At 46.2% G+C, this 15,716-nt stretch overlaps 1 protein-coding gene and 1 long non-coding RNA gene across 14 annotated transcripts in view; one reads left to right on the top strand and one right to left on the bottom strand.

Moving 5' to 3' along the window:
- LOC103349468 (uncharacterized) overlaps positions 1–3,389 on the bottom strand; it is a 68,416-nt gene extending 65,027 nt beyond the window's left edge. For 4 of the 8 annotated variants that reach the window (XR_016219964.1, XR_007920658.3, XR_016219976.1 and 1 more), the window contains exon 1: positions 2,626–2,770. This is a non-coding gene — a long non-coding RNA (uncharacterized LOC103349468). Of the gene's footprint in view, positions 1–2,625; positions 2,771–2,989 lie in introns of those variants that run through there. The other 4 variants (XR_011390542.2, XR_016219967.1, XR_007920662.3 and 1 more) reach the window with 2 other exon arrangements.
- The window catches only part of ARHGAP20 (Rho GTPase activating protein 20), a 133,993-nt gene continuing 119,755 nt past the window's right edge, over positions 1,479–15,716 (top strand). For 2 of the 6 annotated variants that reach the window (XM_070077928.2, XM_051849486.3), the window contains exon 1: positions 1,479–1,956. Coding sequence is in view for 2 of the 6 variants with exons in the window: in XM_051849467.2 (XP_051705427.2) it covers positions 2,355–2,462 (108 nt within the window). In the remaining 4 variants the exon portion in view is untranslated. Of the gene's footprint in view, positions 1,957–2,330; positions 2,463–2,513; positions 2,963–15,716 lie in introns of those variants that run through there. The other 4 variants (XM_051849467.2, XM_051849448.2, XM_051849477.3 and 1 more) reach the window with 3 other exon arrangements.

Here is a 15,716-nt window from a genome sequence, read left to right as displayed (position 1 = left end):
GAAAGCGATGTGGGTGAAGTGTCAGATTTGCAGCAGCCTGGCATTGCACATCACAGCACAGCATTTAAAATTGACCCTGTACACAGGAGGACCAAGGAAAGGTGTGAGCAGCAGGTGACGTGATCAGATTTGTGTTCCTCAGATCTTACTCTGGTGACACTAATCTCAGCCAACTCAGTGGTCTTTAAAAAGAGAGACCTACCTCAAAACTCCTTATGGTGGAGAAGTAGGACAGTCTTCTATGCAAACCAAAACTAGTAGATTTTGAAAAATAAGCGCGTACAAATTAAAAAAAATCAAAGTGAGCTTTCCACGTACGTAATGAAAATAATACTTTGACTTGGAACAAGAGGTATTTATCACAAAAAGAAACAGCTGATAGTATTTGGGGCCGTTTGAGTGAAACCATCTCCAGCTGGGCTTTGTGGAGCCATCCTACATTCTCTGTGAAGCTCGTTAATTCTTTTGTGCTGTTAGACACTGCTTTAAGTGATTGGGGTACAGTAAGATTCCTGCCCTTTGGAAGCTTAGCTTTCTCTGAGATATAGACAGTAAGCACTGAAAAAACAAGTACATGAAATCTTGGATGTCATCAAAATTTAAAAACCAAGCACACAAAGGAAAATTGGGAGTGTCCATTCATGAAAGAAATTAAAAGAGGCTAACAAGTCATAGGAGGATAATTTCTGCCACAGGGGCAGAGGGGAAGCAGCCACAAAGCCCTGTGCAGTGTAAAATGTGTGATGAACTCTACCGTGAGTGCAAAGTCCCATTGCACCCACAGGTCTCGACTGCAAAAGTCACCGTGAAAAACTGTGTGTACACATCTATAGTTATAATGATTAATATGTGTAAAGATGTGTATGATATGTAAAGCCTATGCAAGCCTAAACAAAGCGACATGGATGAGGCGTAAAATGAGCTGGAACGCATTCTCCCCCTTATATCCACAATACATGACTCCAGCGTTTGGTGGTGGTGATGGTGGTGGTGGTGGTGTGTGTGTGTGTGTTGGACATTATCCCTGCCTTGCAACAGAGCTCTCCAGAGCCCTATTCTACAACCTGTCCTAGGAACAGCCCAACCCGGCAGGAACCTCAATCTCTTTTTTTCCACCCACAAAAACAGCCCCACCCCCTACCCTAGTCAGCAACCTCCTATCATAGAGCTGTGTCCTTGCTCGCCAAACAGCCGCCTGCTCTGCAGCCCGACTCCAAGGATAGGATGCCATCTACCGAAGCATCCGCGCCAGTCAGCCATCCTTGCAAAGTGCAGCAACACCCGGCGCAACCCCGCTCGCCTCCAAATCCCCACCCTCGGATTATTCCTTGACCTTAAAAAAATAAATAAATAAAAGCCACTACTCGGGCTGACAGGAAGTTATGCTCTCAGTGCAGATATCTGATAAACACTTCCACATATTGTAACCTTCTCAATAGCTCAGCCAAATTTCAGCCTCCGCTCTCTGCCTGCATTTTCTTTAATTGCGCCTTCCCGATGGGAATGCCCGCGTTTCTGCGGCCCGCACACAGCAGAAACCGCTGGTGCAGACGCGCTGGCGGCTGCAAAGCCCGCCGGGGTTACCCAGACAGCCGAGCTAGCGATCGGGGTTGCAACCAGAGGCCGGGCGACGCCGGAGGCTTCCAAATGTGCATAGCCGGACCCCCCACCCCTGCGACGTGCCCGAGGCCCGCGGGTGGGGTGGGAGGCGCGCGGGGGCGCCCCTCCGCAGTCCGCTCAAAGCGAGGCAGCAATCGGTGCAACTCCTCCATTCGGGGTGAGGTCGCTACCGCTCCGCCGCCGCAGCACGCGCTGCAGAGGCGCCTTCCCCCGCGGGCTTGGCGCGGGAAGGGATGGGGTCGGGTGGGAGTGGGCAGGGCGACGGGAGAGGCCGCGCGTGACTCGGGCCGGTGAGCTCCCTCCGGCTGGACCCACTCAGAGGGGCGGACGCACAAGGTCAGGCGATCACCTGTGCCCCTATACATATATAGAAGGCCGCCCCGGCCGGGCGCGCGGCAAGCCCGGACCGCGGCGGGGAGGGCCGAGGGCGGCGGGGGCGGGTCCCGGCGCGGGGCGCCCCGCGCGGAGGGGGCGGGCCCGAGGCAGGGCGGGCCGCACGGCGGGCGGACGGGCAGGCAGGCGGGCGGGCGCTGCTGTAATCGCCTCCAGCCCGCGGTGCCGAGCGCAGGCAGCGGTCCATGGCCCCGACGGGAGGCGCGCCGCCCGCACGCGGAGCTCCGCTCCCTGCCTGAGCGCGGCGGCCGCCCCTCAGCCTGCGCGTCGTCGCCCCTCCGGCCCGCGGACATGACCGCGTAGCCTCCTCCTGGGCTGGGATCCGTTGGAAGATTTTCTTCATGGAAGCGATGTCTCCCCAGCAGGAGACTCTAGGTGGGCAGCCGGGGCGCTCCTCTTCCCTGACGGGAGTATCCCGGCTCGCCGGAGGAGGCTCCGGCACGAAGAAGGTGAGGACGTTGAGCTGAGGCCCCGCGCTCGCCGCCGCCACCGCCGCAGCCCCCACCCCAGCGCGCGCCCTCCGCGCCCGCCACCGCGGCGCAGGAGCCGGACCCGCGGGGATTTAACGCCCACGGCTCGCGGCCCCCGGCGTTCGTCCCAGGACATTCCTACCTTCCCCCGCCCCTCACGACGGGGCGCGCCGCCGCCGCCGCCGCCGCCGGCCGGGTCACCCCTGGAGCCCCCCAGGTTCTTCGTATCTAGCGTCTTAATCCGTGGCGAGCGGACACCGCAGCCTCCCTCCCCGTCTCCATCCGCCGCCAGAGCGGCAGTCCGGCTCCTCCCTCCTTCGGGGCGCGCGGGCCTCGATTGGGGGGCTCGCTTTCGCCCGGTGTCTCCGGGTGCTCGGTCCCCGGGTGCTTGGAGCTGGCCTGGCGCGCTCTGGCCCTCGGCCGGGTCAGCCCCGAAGTCCTCACGGCCGGCGCCGTCCGCCCGAGCGCGGCTGGGTAAGGTAAGCGGCCGGGCTCAGCCCCCTCACCTGGCGGCGGAGGCGCGGCTGCTCCGCAGTGATTCGGGGCCCCCGAGGGGTGTCCCCGCGTCCCGGCGGACGGTGCTGGCTCGGTTCCGGGACTCTGAGGCGGTGGTCAGACTTGGAGGAGCCAACAGTCGCCCCTAAGGGGTCGCCGCGGCCTAGAACCAGGCTGGGTTGGGGGCGATGGGCTGTGGTGGAGGGGGTCTCGGGGGGCCTTCGCCCTGGGGACTCGGGCCAAGCTGGAGAGGGATGCGAGAGTCGGTGTGGACGCGGGGGCGGCGCGCGTGTTCCCTGTCAAGGCTGGAGGAGGGATGCGGGCAGCAACTTGTAGCGTTCGTTGCGATAAACACGGCCACGGCGCGGCGGGAGGATTCCGACCGTGGTCAGATTGCTTTGGAACGGTTCCCTGAGCAAGTGCACGTGGGCTGCGGGCTGCCGGCCTCGGCTGTTGGAGACTCTAAGGGATTGGTTTGGGTGTTTCTAGCCTTGTCTTAGTCGTGTCTGCCTCCCTTCTTCCTCTAGTGAGCACAAGACCTTCCGATATTTGGCCATTTTTGTTCCTAGTCATGGTGGTGCCTTCTCAGCTTCCAGGAATCCTCAGAAACAGCTTAAGACATTGCCTATGGTTAGAGACTCAAGGGGTTACCAGGCTCCCTGCTTGTCTTGATAAATCTTGCCCACTAGCATCACTGGTTGGCTAGAGGCCAGCTGAAAAGAGGTGAGATCGTGGGCCGAGTATGGCAGTGTACGTGAGCTCCCAAGGACCTTGACGGTGTCGCAAAGACAGCTCAGGGTGTCCGTGAACTTAGATGATGTATGGGCTGTAGTGCCGGCTCAGCCATTGATGGATTGAGGCGAGCGGTTTGTCCTTGTCGCTTTTCCCTTTCTGAGATGAAGGGAGTGTGTGTGTGTGTGTGTGTGTGTGTGTGGTGGAGGCTTGGCAGATAAAACGTGGATTTACCAGGCTAGTGGTCCATTTAAGAAGATAATTGACATAGAATTTAAAATAGTTTTTTTTTTTTAATTTTTGTAACATTGAGGAATTGGAAAAAATTAAAGATTTGTTTTTTCTGAACATTTTTTTTCTTTTAACTGAGGCTAACTAAATAAGCTGGCAAAAGGAGAAAGCATTAAAGAGTAGCTTCATCATTTATCAAGTAGTACCTGTCCAATAACTGAAGGGTTGCTTGGCCCTTTTGCCAGGTTCTTTATTAGTATGGCCACTGTCTCTGAGATGCCATCCCTCATTATAAAATGTAATGGGTTGATACATTGCCAGACCAATACTCATCTTCCCAAGGTTGTTGGGAAAATTAAATGTGAAATTGTCTGCTGACATATAGTAGACACTCAATAAATGTTACTGCTGTTTGCAATTTTCTCCATAATTATTGTTAATGCCAAAAACCTAGGATTCATTTTCAACTTCTCATTTCCTCACTCTGCAATGACCAGTCTGTAAGAAAAGCTGTCACTTGAAATGCATCTTGGCTGTCTTGAATTTCTCTGCTTCACCTCCACTGCTGTAGTCCTAGACAAGCCAGTGCCTTCTCTCACTTGTACCTTTGCAGAAACTTCTTGTCTAATATCTTTTATTCCTCTCCATATCCCAGTCTCCACTTAACAGCACCAAAATGATCTCTCAAGATGTAAATTGATCATGTTGCTCATCTGCTTAAAATCCTGTAGTGGATTTTGATCACATGTATAGTATGATTTGGACCCCTTTCTTTGATTCTGTCTACTTCTGCATCTATCTCTCCCTCCGCACACCTTGTTTGTGTGTTCTCCAACCTCATGGGCCTTGTTTTTCATACAGCAGTCATCGCATTCATTCCTGTTGAAGTTTTGGTGCTGTTACTCCCTCTACTGCTTATTTTGTTAAAAGATTTATTTATGTTTATTTATTTGAAAGGCAGCAACAGAGAGCAACAGGGAGGGAGAAGAGGGACGGGGAGAGAGAGAGAGAGCTATAGAGTGCTTCTGTACTACACTGGTTCACTTCCCAAATGGCCACAATAGTCAGGGCTGGGTCAGGCCAAAGCCAGGAGCTAGAAATTATCCAGGTCTCCCACATAGGTGATGGGGACCCAGATATTTAGGCCATCACCATCCACTGCTTTCTCAGGCCCATTAGCGGGGAGCTGGATCTGAAATGGAGCAACCAAGACTCAAACGGGCGCTCTGATAATGGGATGCTTGTGTCACAAGTGGCATCTTAACCTGCTGCTACTCGGTGCCAGCCCCAGCTCCCTCTACTTCTCCAGATCTTACTAGTGTTGACTTGTTCAGATGTTAAGCCCTCCCACAGTCATGTCCTGACTTCCTAAGGGGAAGTCCTTATTCATGCTCTGTACCTTTTGTTTTGTTGTCATCTTAGCATTATACATTGCCTGACATTTTCTTTTTCTGTTGTCTTGTTAACCATGTCCCTCACAATAGGATGACAACCATGAGAGTAAAGACCTTATCTATGTTGTTCAAGACTGTTTCCTTAGTGCCTGGGAATAGTGTTTGCTACATATTAGGTGTTCCATATATATTAGCTGGGTTATGTGCGGTAGTGAACAAGACAGGCAGGGTCCCTGTACATAGAACTTAAGGTTTAGAATAGGGTGAACAAACCGTTTCTTAAAAAACCAACTAGTCAGGTCATGTGTTCTCTGTCATAGCTAGTCAACTGTGCTGTTGTAGCACTAAAGTAGGTTTAGACAATATGCAAATGATGGGCATATGTTTGTTTTAATTAAACCTCATTTTGACAAATAGGCAAAGGGTCCCTGCTGTGTACTTTCCTGAGCCCTGGTCTGTAGCAGTGCTGTTGAGTGGACTTTGTACAAGAATGGAAATTTCTTTGTCTACATTGTCCTATTCAGTAGGTTGTGTGGCTGTTGGGATCTTAAAATATGGCTGACACAGCTAAGAAGATAAAACTTTTTAAACAGCTTCATTGAGGTATAATTGTCATATAAGGAACTGCACATACTGGTATTTAAAGTATATAAACCTATCAGTTTTGATATTATATAATTGTGAAACCATCTCTGCAATCAAGGTAATGAATATACTCATCAACCCCCATAGTTTCCTCATGTCCCTTTCAGACCACTTCATTCCCTTCCCATTCCTAGGCAAACATTGGTCTGTTTTTTGTCACTGTAGATTTATTCTCATTTCCAAGAATTTATATAAATGAAATCATACTTTATATTTTTTGTTTGAATTTGTTCATCTGATATAGTTATGTTGGGATTCATTTATGTAGGCTTTTGTACCTGTAGTTTTTTTCATTGCTGAGTAGTACAGGTTGAATGGCCACTGTCTGAAATGTTTCAGACCAACAGTATTTAGAATTTTTGGAATGCTTCACGAATAACAGAGGTAGGAGATGCACAGTTCAGCACATGCTCACACGGACTTAGCCCTAATGGTAGAGTTAGAAATGTGCCAGGGGATTCCAATTCAATCCCATCAAGGTGGCATGTACCAATGCCATCTCACTAATCAAAGTGATCAGTTTCAGTTCATAATTGATCATAATGATAGGATTGAGTGTCAAAGGGATCACATAAATGAAACTAGCGTTTGCTAATACTAACTGATAGAATTAAAAGGAGAGAACAATCCAACATGGGAAGCGGGATACACAGCAGACTCATAGAATGGCAGATGTCCTAAATAGCACTCTGGCCTCAGAATCAGCCTCTAAGGCATTCGGGTCTGGCTAAAAAGCCCATGAGAGTATTTCAGGCATGGAAAGCCAAGACACTGTGGAAAAAAAATGACCTAAATGAAAGATCTCTGCGAGTGAGATCCCAGTGGAAGAATAGGCCATCAAAGAAGGAGGTACCTTTCTCTGAAGGGAGGAGAGAACTTCCACTTGGACTATGGCCTTGCCTAAATAAGATTAAATAATAAGTTGGTGAACTCAAGAGGCTTCCATAGCCTTGGCAACTCATGACTAGGGCCTCAGGTGATTACTGACATCAAAAATAAGAGTGTCAGTTGTTAAATCAACAATGGGAGTCACTGTGCAACTACTCCCCATGTAGGATCTCTGTCCTTAATGTGTTGTACTATGTGAATTGACGGTAAAACTGCTACTAAAACAGTACTCTATGCTTTGTGTATCTGTGTGGGTGCAAACTGTTGAAATCTTTACTTAGTAAATATTAAGTTGATCTTCTGTATATAAAGATAATTGAAAATGAATCTTGATGAAGAATGGGATGTGAGAGGGAGTGGGAGATGGGATGGTTGCGGGTGGGAGGGAGCTTATGGAGGAGGGGAAGCTGCTATAATCCAAAAGCTGTACTTTGGAAATTTATTAAATGAAAGTTAGAAAAAATAATTTGTTGGATTTTGGAATATTTGCTTGTGCATAATGAGATTTCTTGGGGAAGGGACGCAGGTCTAAACATAGTATCTGTTTATGTTACATGAATACCTTATAGGCTGAAGGTGGTTTTTAAAAAAGATTTATTTATTTGGGAGGCAGAGATTCAGAGAGAGAGAGAGAGATCATTCTTCTATCCACTGGTTCACTCTCCAAATGGCCACAATGGTCGGAGTTGGGCCAGGCCTAAGTCACAAGCTTCTTCTAAGTTTTCCACATGAATGCAGGGTTTCAAGTCCTTGGGCTATCCTCCTCTGCTTTCCAAGACCATTAGCAGGGAGCTAGATAGGGAGTGGAGCAGCTGGGACTTGAACTGGTACCCTTATGGAATGCTAGCAGCGCAGTAGAGGGTTAACCTTCTATTCTACAGCTCCCACCCCAAAGACGATTTTATACTATATTTTTAGTGTACTTGTGTGGTGACTGTGACTCATCATGTGAGACCAGATGTGGAATTGTCCACTTGAGGCATCATGTCAACAACCAAAAATTTGTGGATTTTGTAGCATTTGGGGTAACAGTTCTAGCACATGGGTGAACCATAATTTGTTTATCTGTTTACCTGTTAATGGGCAATTGGATTACTTCCAGGTTTTAACTATTATAAATAATGCTCCTCTGAGCATTCATATACAAATATTTGCATGCATTTATGCTTTCATTTCTTTTTCTTCTTCTTTTTTTTTTTTTTTTTTTTGACAGGCAGAATGGACAGTGAGAGAGAGAGACAGAGAGAAAGGTCTTCCTTTACCGTTGGTTCACCCTCCAATGGCCACCATGGCTCCCGCACTGCTCCCTGGTGCACCACGCTGATCCAATGGCAGGAGCCAGGTACTTATCCTGGTCTCCCATGGGGTGCAGGGCCCAAGCACTTGGGCCATCCTCCACTGCACTCCCTGGCCACAGCAGAGAGCTGGACTGGAAGAGGAGCAACCGGGACAGAATCCGGCGCCCCAACCGGGACTAGAACCCGGTGTGCCGGCGCCACAAGGCGGAGGATTAGCCTAGTGAGCCGTGGCGCCGGCTGATTTCATTTCTTTTGAGTAAACACTTAAATATGGAGAGACTGAATAGTATTTTAGGTATATAACTTTTTAAGAAACTGCCCAGCTTTTTTTCCCCTAAATGATTTCACATTTCTACCAGCAGTATTTTTCCATGTTTTTGCCATTACTTGTTTTATTGTCTTTTTTATTATTATCATCTAGTGGGTGTAAAGTATCTAGCAGTTTTGATGTTTGTTTCCTTAATGACTGAGAACATTGAGCATCTCTCTGCTTGTTGTCCATATGTCGTCTTTGGTACATATTCCGATATTTCGCCCAGCTTTAATTGGATTGTTAGGTTTTTATTGAGTATGAGTTATTTATATGCTCTGGGCTTACATCTTTTATTAGATAGCTGATTTACAAGATGTTTTCTCTCAGGCTGTGATTTATTACAGTATCACTTAATAGTGTTTTTAAAGACCTGGAGTTCTTCTTTTTGGTGAAATTCAGTTTTTAGTTTTTACTCTGTAATTTTACCTAATTGTTATTACTTTGAATATAATTACTTCTTGGCCTTTTGGCTAAGATCAAGTGTATTAATTACTTTGAATTTGTATTTAAATGGCCACCTTGTATCTAGTGGTATGGTATTGGATGATACAAGAGGAACAGACAAAAGGAACAACAGAAGTTAATTAAGTAGTGATAACTATCATTAAAGAAAAGATGTGACCCTGAATTAGATGAATTTGGGTTTGAGTTGGACCACTCTTAGGGTATGCAGAGAAGACCTCTTTTATATGACCCTTACCCCTAAACTCTTTTATGCATGAAAAAGAGCATACTGTATAAAGATTCCAAGAAGTGGGAACTGTAAGTTCAAAGGTCCTGAGATGGGTGTGTTTGAGGAGCTAATTTGTGTATACTAAGAAGTTAGTCTCTTTGATTTATAGCTGCATTTATTGTTTTAACGTCAAGCACAGTTACCTAGCTAGATCACTTAATTGTATTCACTAGTCAGAAGATATGACTAATTCCAAAAGTTGAATCCACCCTCACAAGACTGAGCTTTTTTTTTTTTTTTTAAAGATATTATTTATTTATTTGAGAGGTAGAGTTACAGACAGAGGGAGAGACAGAGAAAGGTCTTCCTTTGTTAGTTCACTCCCCAGGTGGCCGCAATGGCTGGAGCTGCACTGATCAGAAGCCAGGAGCCAGGTGCTTCTTCCTGGTTTTCTGTGCTGGTTCAGGGGCCCAAGCACTTGGGCCATCTTCCATTGCTTTCCCAGGCCATAGCAGAGATCTGGATTGGAAGAGGGGCAGCTGGGACTAGAACCGGCGCCCATATGGGATGCCAGTGCTGCAGGCGGAGGATTAACCTACTGCACCACGGCACGGGCCCCAAGACTGAGCTTTTCTATCACTGAGGCTCTTCAGAAGAATGCGCATTTTTACAGTAATTCCTAAAAATTGGATTCTAAAATATAATGTCAGCATACAGATAATGCTTTAAATTCTTGTGGAGTAGTGCATGCTTGAGGATGTTCACATTTGTACAGAGCAGTGTTAAAATGGTGGCAATATTACAATCATTTTGACTGGAGATTATTTGTATGTGATACAAAACACCCTTGACCCTTTGCTTCCATATACTAATTGAAAACTTCAAGGAAGGTGAGTGTTGGGGTAGGGAAGAGATGTTTACAGGTGCAGAAATCCAGTCAAGGGAAAATGATTTTAAAATAGTTCTAACATTTTCAACTGTAGCAGCTGCTATTGTAAACTTCCTTCTGTCCTATTCTTTATACATTCTCTAGGTTCAGTTCTGTTTATAGTGCCTCATGGTAGCAACCCCAAGATCTGACTTTGGCTATATGTGTGTCTTATACTAGAGTTTGAATGAAATATGTTGGTGGGTAAGCTTTAGTTTTATTCTTCAATATGGAGGGAAATACTATGTCCATTATTTAAACCCATACCCAACTGAGGCCTTCTCTGGTGGTCTTCACAATGTTAACTGCATAAAATCAGGTACATAAAATTGTTTTAGTTGGGAGGATCCTGGAATAATCAAAGTAGAATTAATCAGGAAAGGATTATTATCACTCACATGATCTCAATTTGAGATTGGACTTGTTTCTTTGTAAAGTGCATGTAAAGTGTGTGTATAGACCTATATGTCATAAGGTTGTTTCTTAAGGATCACTAAAGATGTTTGAAAAGAGTGTGGCAGTCATTAGTGTATTTTACCATGTGAGAGTAAGTGTAAAGCAAGAAAAGGAATTTAATTTTTTTGACAGGTAGAGTTATAGACAGTGAGAGAGAGACAGACAGACAGAAAGGTCTTCCTTCCAGTGGTTCACTCCCCAAATGGCCGCTACAGCCGGCACTGCACTGGTCCGAAGCCAGGAGCCAGGTGCTTCTTCCGGTCTCCCATGCGGGTGCAGGGACCCAAGCACTTGGGCCATCCTCCATTGCCTTCCCGGGCCACAGCAGAGAGCTGGACTGGAAGAGAAGCAACCGGGACTAGAACCCAGCGCCCATATGAGAGGATTAACCAAGTGAGCCATGGCACCGACCCTAGGAATTTAATTTTTAAAAATTGAAAACTACATGTGACATGCTTAGGATTAAATGCTGTCCTTCAAAGCAGTCACCTTTGGAAGACATAGGTATCGAAAAGCATAAAGAAGAAACTCCAGTAAAAGGATTGAGTTGGCTGTAATTTATGGAGGTGTAGAGAAAATTTTCAGACCTCTTTGAGTGAGTGCCTGACTATATTTAATATAGTCAGGCATCATATTTAATATGATTAATCATATTTAATATGATTAATATTTAATATGATTCGGTTATACGATGAAGGACATAGCTGTTTTGTTTTGTTTTGACAGGCAGAGTGGACAGTGAGAGAGACAGACAGAGAGAAAGGTCTTCCTTTGCTGTTGGTTCACCCTCCAATGGCCGCTGCAGCCGGCGCGCTATGGCTGGTGCATCGCGCTGATCCGAAGGCAGGAGCCAGGTGCTTCTCCTGGTCTCCCATGTGGGTGCAGGGCCCAAGTACTTGGGCCATCCTCCACTGCACTCCCGGGCCATAGGAGAGCTGGCCTGGAAGAGGGGCAACCGGGACTAGAAACCGGTGCCCCGACCAGGACTAGAAACCGGTGTGCTGGCGCCGCAAGGCGGAGGATTAGCCTAGTGAGCCGCGGCACTGGCCAGGAAATAGCTTTCTATGGAAGAAGGTACTAACACCTATCAAGTCCACATCTTGAAAGCAGCAGAGCTGGGATTTGAACCCAGGAGTTCTAACTTGGTTTCTTTATCTAGTTAGCCTTGAGCTGCATGTTGGGATTTGTAATTTAAGATGTTGGAGAGGGTGGATTTGAATTGTATATAACCAGTGAGAAAAAGTACACATGAAGGTCTTTTCTCCTGAAAGGTGATCCTTCGTTTGGGAGCAGTCTCCAGGCTTGCCGTCTACCATTGAATGTTCTGTTCACTGCTGACATTTGGGAAATGTTAGGTGAACGTTGGCTAATAGTGGTAATGACACAGTCACTGACCTAATTACTTTGATGCTTGTCATTTATAGACGTTGTATGTACAGCAGATGTGTTTCAGATGCTATTCTGCTAGGTCTGATCTTCCTGCTGATACCACACTTGTGGTTGGCATATTCCCCAAACAGTAGTTCACACTTAGACTGTGGCTGCCTTCACTCCTATGCCTCAGATAATTCCAACCTGCAAAAATGCCTGTGTGGAAAACTCAGTGGAAGCTCTCTTAAATGAGTAAAGTTTTAAATCATCAATCTTGAGTTTTGAGAAAAAAGCCTATTGATAGTTATTCTTACATAAAATGTGAAGAGTGGTAGAATGTACTTTTTAAAAAATTTTTGTGACTAAAACATATAGTACAATAGAATAAATTGTTTTTATAAAATAAAGGATAAGGACAGTTTTTAAACTTTTATACATTTGCCTAAAAAGTAATCATTAATTTTGAAAACTAAGTTCCCTAAGTTAAAATAGACAGCTGTAACTCACAGACTGGAATTCCACAGGTACCTGACTAGGTAGTGCAGTTGTTGCTTTTGCTCGTAAGTGAAGATTGCTTTGAAACGATTTCTCATTGTCTGTGACATCAGCATTCTAGATTGTGAGTTGGTGAAGGTCTGTAGGACAAAAGGTGGAACATGTTCAGTAGTCTGAGAAGTATGAAAATTGATGGTATCTACAGAAAATGAAATCCTTGCTGCTCCGTAACTGAGGTGTCTGAATTCTCTCACGGTTCTTATCCTTCTATCCAGGACTTACTGTTTGATCTTTTCAGAGTAGTGACATCTTCTGCTCATAAAAACACTAAAACCTACCAAGAATATGTAATTAAAAGGCTTGCCATCCTGGAAGATATTTGGAGCTGAAAATACACTAGATTTCAACTTAAATTTCCACTAAACTAAAACACAACTTATATTGTCACAAAATAGGTATGTAATATCAGGGTTCTGTGTGTGTGTGTGTGTATATACACTCATAATACATAGAGTCAAATGAGGGTACTTGAAAAATTCACGAAAATGGGATAAAATATTTATTGTGGTGCAAGAATTTTTGAAATCCCTTTATAGTTTTTTCATAATACACATTTCCCATGAACTTTTTGAATTCCTCTCATATAATATACAGTGTTTTGAGGAAATATATGTGCATTTTGTTTTGATTCAGTAGTGTTTCATGACTCATACCCCACATGTCTCTAGAGCATTTGGTGAAAACCTCAAACACACTTTCACAGAAGGAAAAGTTTGCCCTCCTGATCGTTCCTGTTGATATCTCTATAGTTTTGAAAAGCACAAGAATTTCCAAGGCCCTGGAGTGTGCAGAAAACCTGAGGAGAGAATGGCCAATGTGATAATGGTACCTGGGCAATTTTTTTTTTTTTTTTTTTGACAGGCAGAGTTGGAGAGACAGAAAGGTCTTCCTTCCATTGGTTCACCCCCCAAATGGCTGCCATGGCCAGCACGCTGCACTGATCCGAAGCCAGGATCCAGGTGCTTCCTCCTGGTCTCCCAGGCGGGTGCAGGGCCCAAGGACTTGGGCCATCCTCCACTGGCTTCCTGGGCCACAGCAGAGAGCTGGACTGGAAGAGGAGCAGCCGGGACAGAATCCAGCGCCCCAACCGGGACTAGAACCCGGGGTGCCGGCGCCGCAGGCAGAGGATTAGCCTAGTGAGCTGCAGCGCCGGCCTGGGGCAATTTCCTTGCGCACCGCACCCTAGGGTGGAAGTGATTTTTAGCTTGTGTTTATTCATGGAAGACCCTGCTGCCGTGTGGGAGGCTGGAAGGAAGCAGAGGATAGCTGCCCTGGCAGCCACCAGTAACTGGGCATGTAGGCGACACAGCCCGGTTTATTTGATAATTTTGTTTCACTCTTCTTTTCTTTATCTAGGACAAGTTTAGATTAGACTAGAAATATCTACCCAACAGCAGAAGTGGCCCCATCAGCACTGTATGTCCGTGCTGCACAGCCTTGACCTAATTTTGACAGACACCTGTCACATGGCACAACTGAAATGTAAAACCTGTTTTTGGATGTCTGGTCACTTGTGTGGACTCTGAAAATGGAATGTGTGTGTACCCTAATCAGCTCACATATCAAAGATCAGGAAAATCCAGCTGCTCTATGCATTTTTTCCTGCCTTTTTTACCTGGATCCTAAGTTACACCGAGAAGAGTGTCTTTTCTACTCATCCTCTTGAACACGGCCTTGAGATTCTGTGTCTAAATACAAATACACCTGAATCTGATTTTAATATTTATGTATGTATGTGAAAGTCAGAGAGAGACAGACACTTCATCCCCTAATTCACTTCTCAGTTGGCTGCAATAGCCAGGGCTGGGCCAGACCAAAGCCAGAAGCCTGGAACTCCATCTGGGTCTCTCATGTGGGTGACAGGGGCCTAAGTACTTAGACCATCTTCTGCTGCTTTTCCCAGGCCATTAGCAGGGAGCTAGATTGGAAGTGGAGCAGCTGGGATGCCGGTGTAGATGGCTTTACCTGCTACAGCACACAGGCCACTGGATCTGTTTTTATTCAGTGGAAACACTGTTTCTTTATTTGCCATTATGGACTTGATAATACACTGTATGAAGAAAATGAGGGGCTAGGGTAGAGCTTCCCAGGCAAGGGAGAAGCGTCTGATAACTTCAGTACCTTGGCCCTCAGGCAGGCAACTGAGTACTAAGGTGGTTAGAGTATCCTTTTGTTTATCTTAGCTGTCATTGTATAAATAGTATCATTTTATGTAGGCCATTAGGTGAAAATGTAGTGAAAACCTGCCCTATGAAGGATGGTTGGCAGAGAGCATTGGTTAACACCCTGGAGGAGAGATGGTCAGTGTTCACTGAGAAGAAATAATAAGCAAAGGTTCAAACTGGTGGATTTAAATCCATTGTGGCATAACGGGTAAAGCTGCTGCTTGCAACACAGGCATCTCCTATGGGCACCAGTTCCAGTCCTGGCTGCTCCACTTCCAATCCAGATCCCTGGAGATGACCTGGGAAAAGCAGCAGATGATGACCCAAGTGCTTTGGCTCCTGCCACCCACGTGGGAGACCCTAAAGAAGCTTCCGGCTCCTAGCTTTGGCCTTGTCCAGTCCTTGCTGTTGGTGCCATCTGGGGGTTGAAACAGCAGATGGAAGATCTCTCCCTGTGTCTCTGCCACTCTCTCTGTAACTCTGCCTTTCAAATAAATAAATCTCAAAAAAGTATATATCTGTAGCCAGATTGGAAGCTCATCATGATGCAAGTGCAGGCTACAGAACAATAATATATTGAGAAATTCAAATATCATTTTTATATACTGTATTTATGTATTTTAAAGCTGTTTTTATTACATTATCACTGATTTTTTTAAAAGATTTTATTTATTCATAAGTCAGAGTTACACAGAGAGAAGAGAGGCAGAGAGAGAGAGAGAGGTCTTCCATCCCATGGATCACTCCCCAATTGGTCACAACAGCCAGAGCTGTGCCGATCGGAAGCTAGCAGCCAGGAGCTTCTTCTGGGTCCCCCACGTGGGTGCAGGGGCCCAAGGACTTGGGCCGTCTTCCACTGCTTTCTCAGGCCATTGCGGAGAGCCGGATCAGAAGAGGAGCAGCCGGAACTAGAGCCAGTGCCCATATGGGATGCCAGCGCTTTAGGCCAGGGCGTTAACCCGCTGCGCCACAGCACTGGCCCCATCATTGATTTTTATTTCAGAGGTTTTTCATATGAGGAGACTTAAAAAAACATTACGGAAAATGTGCATTATCTTTTAAAATGTTTATTTTTCTATTTATGCATTT

The sequence above is a fragment of the Oryctolagus cuniculus genome, chromosome 1 (assembly GCF_051225735.1).
Source record: "Oryctolagus cuniculus isolate XC-2025 breed Fujian yellow rabbit chromosome 1, ASM5122573v1, whole genome shotgun sequence".
In the NCBI taxonomy this organism is placed as follows: Eukaryota; Metazoa; Chordata; class Mammalia; order Lagomorpha; family Leporidae; genus Oryctolagus; species Oryctolagus cuniculus.
The sequence above is the reverse complement of the archived record's forward strand: the minus strand, read 5'-3'. Positions and strand labels throughout refer to the sequence as shown.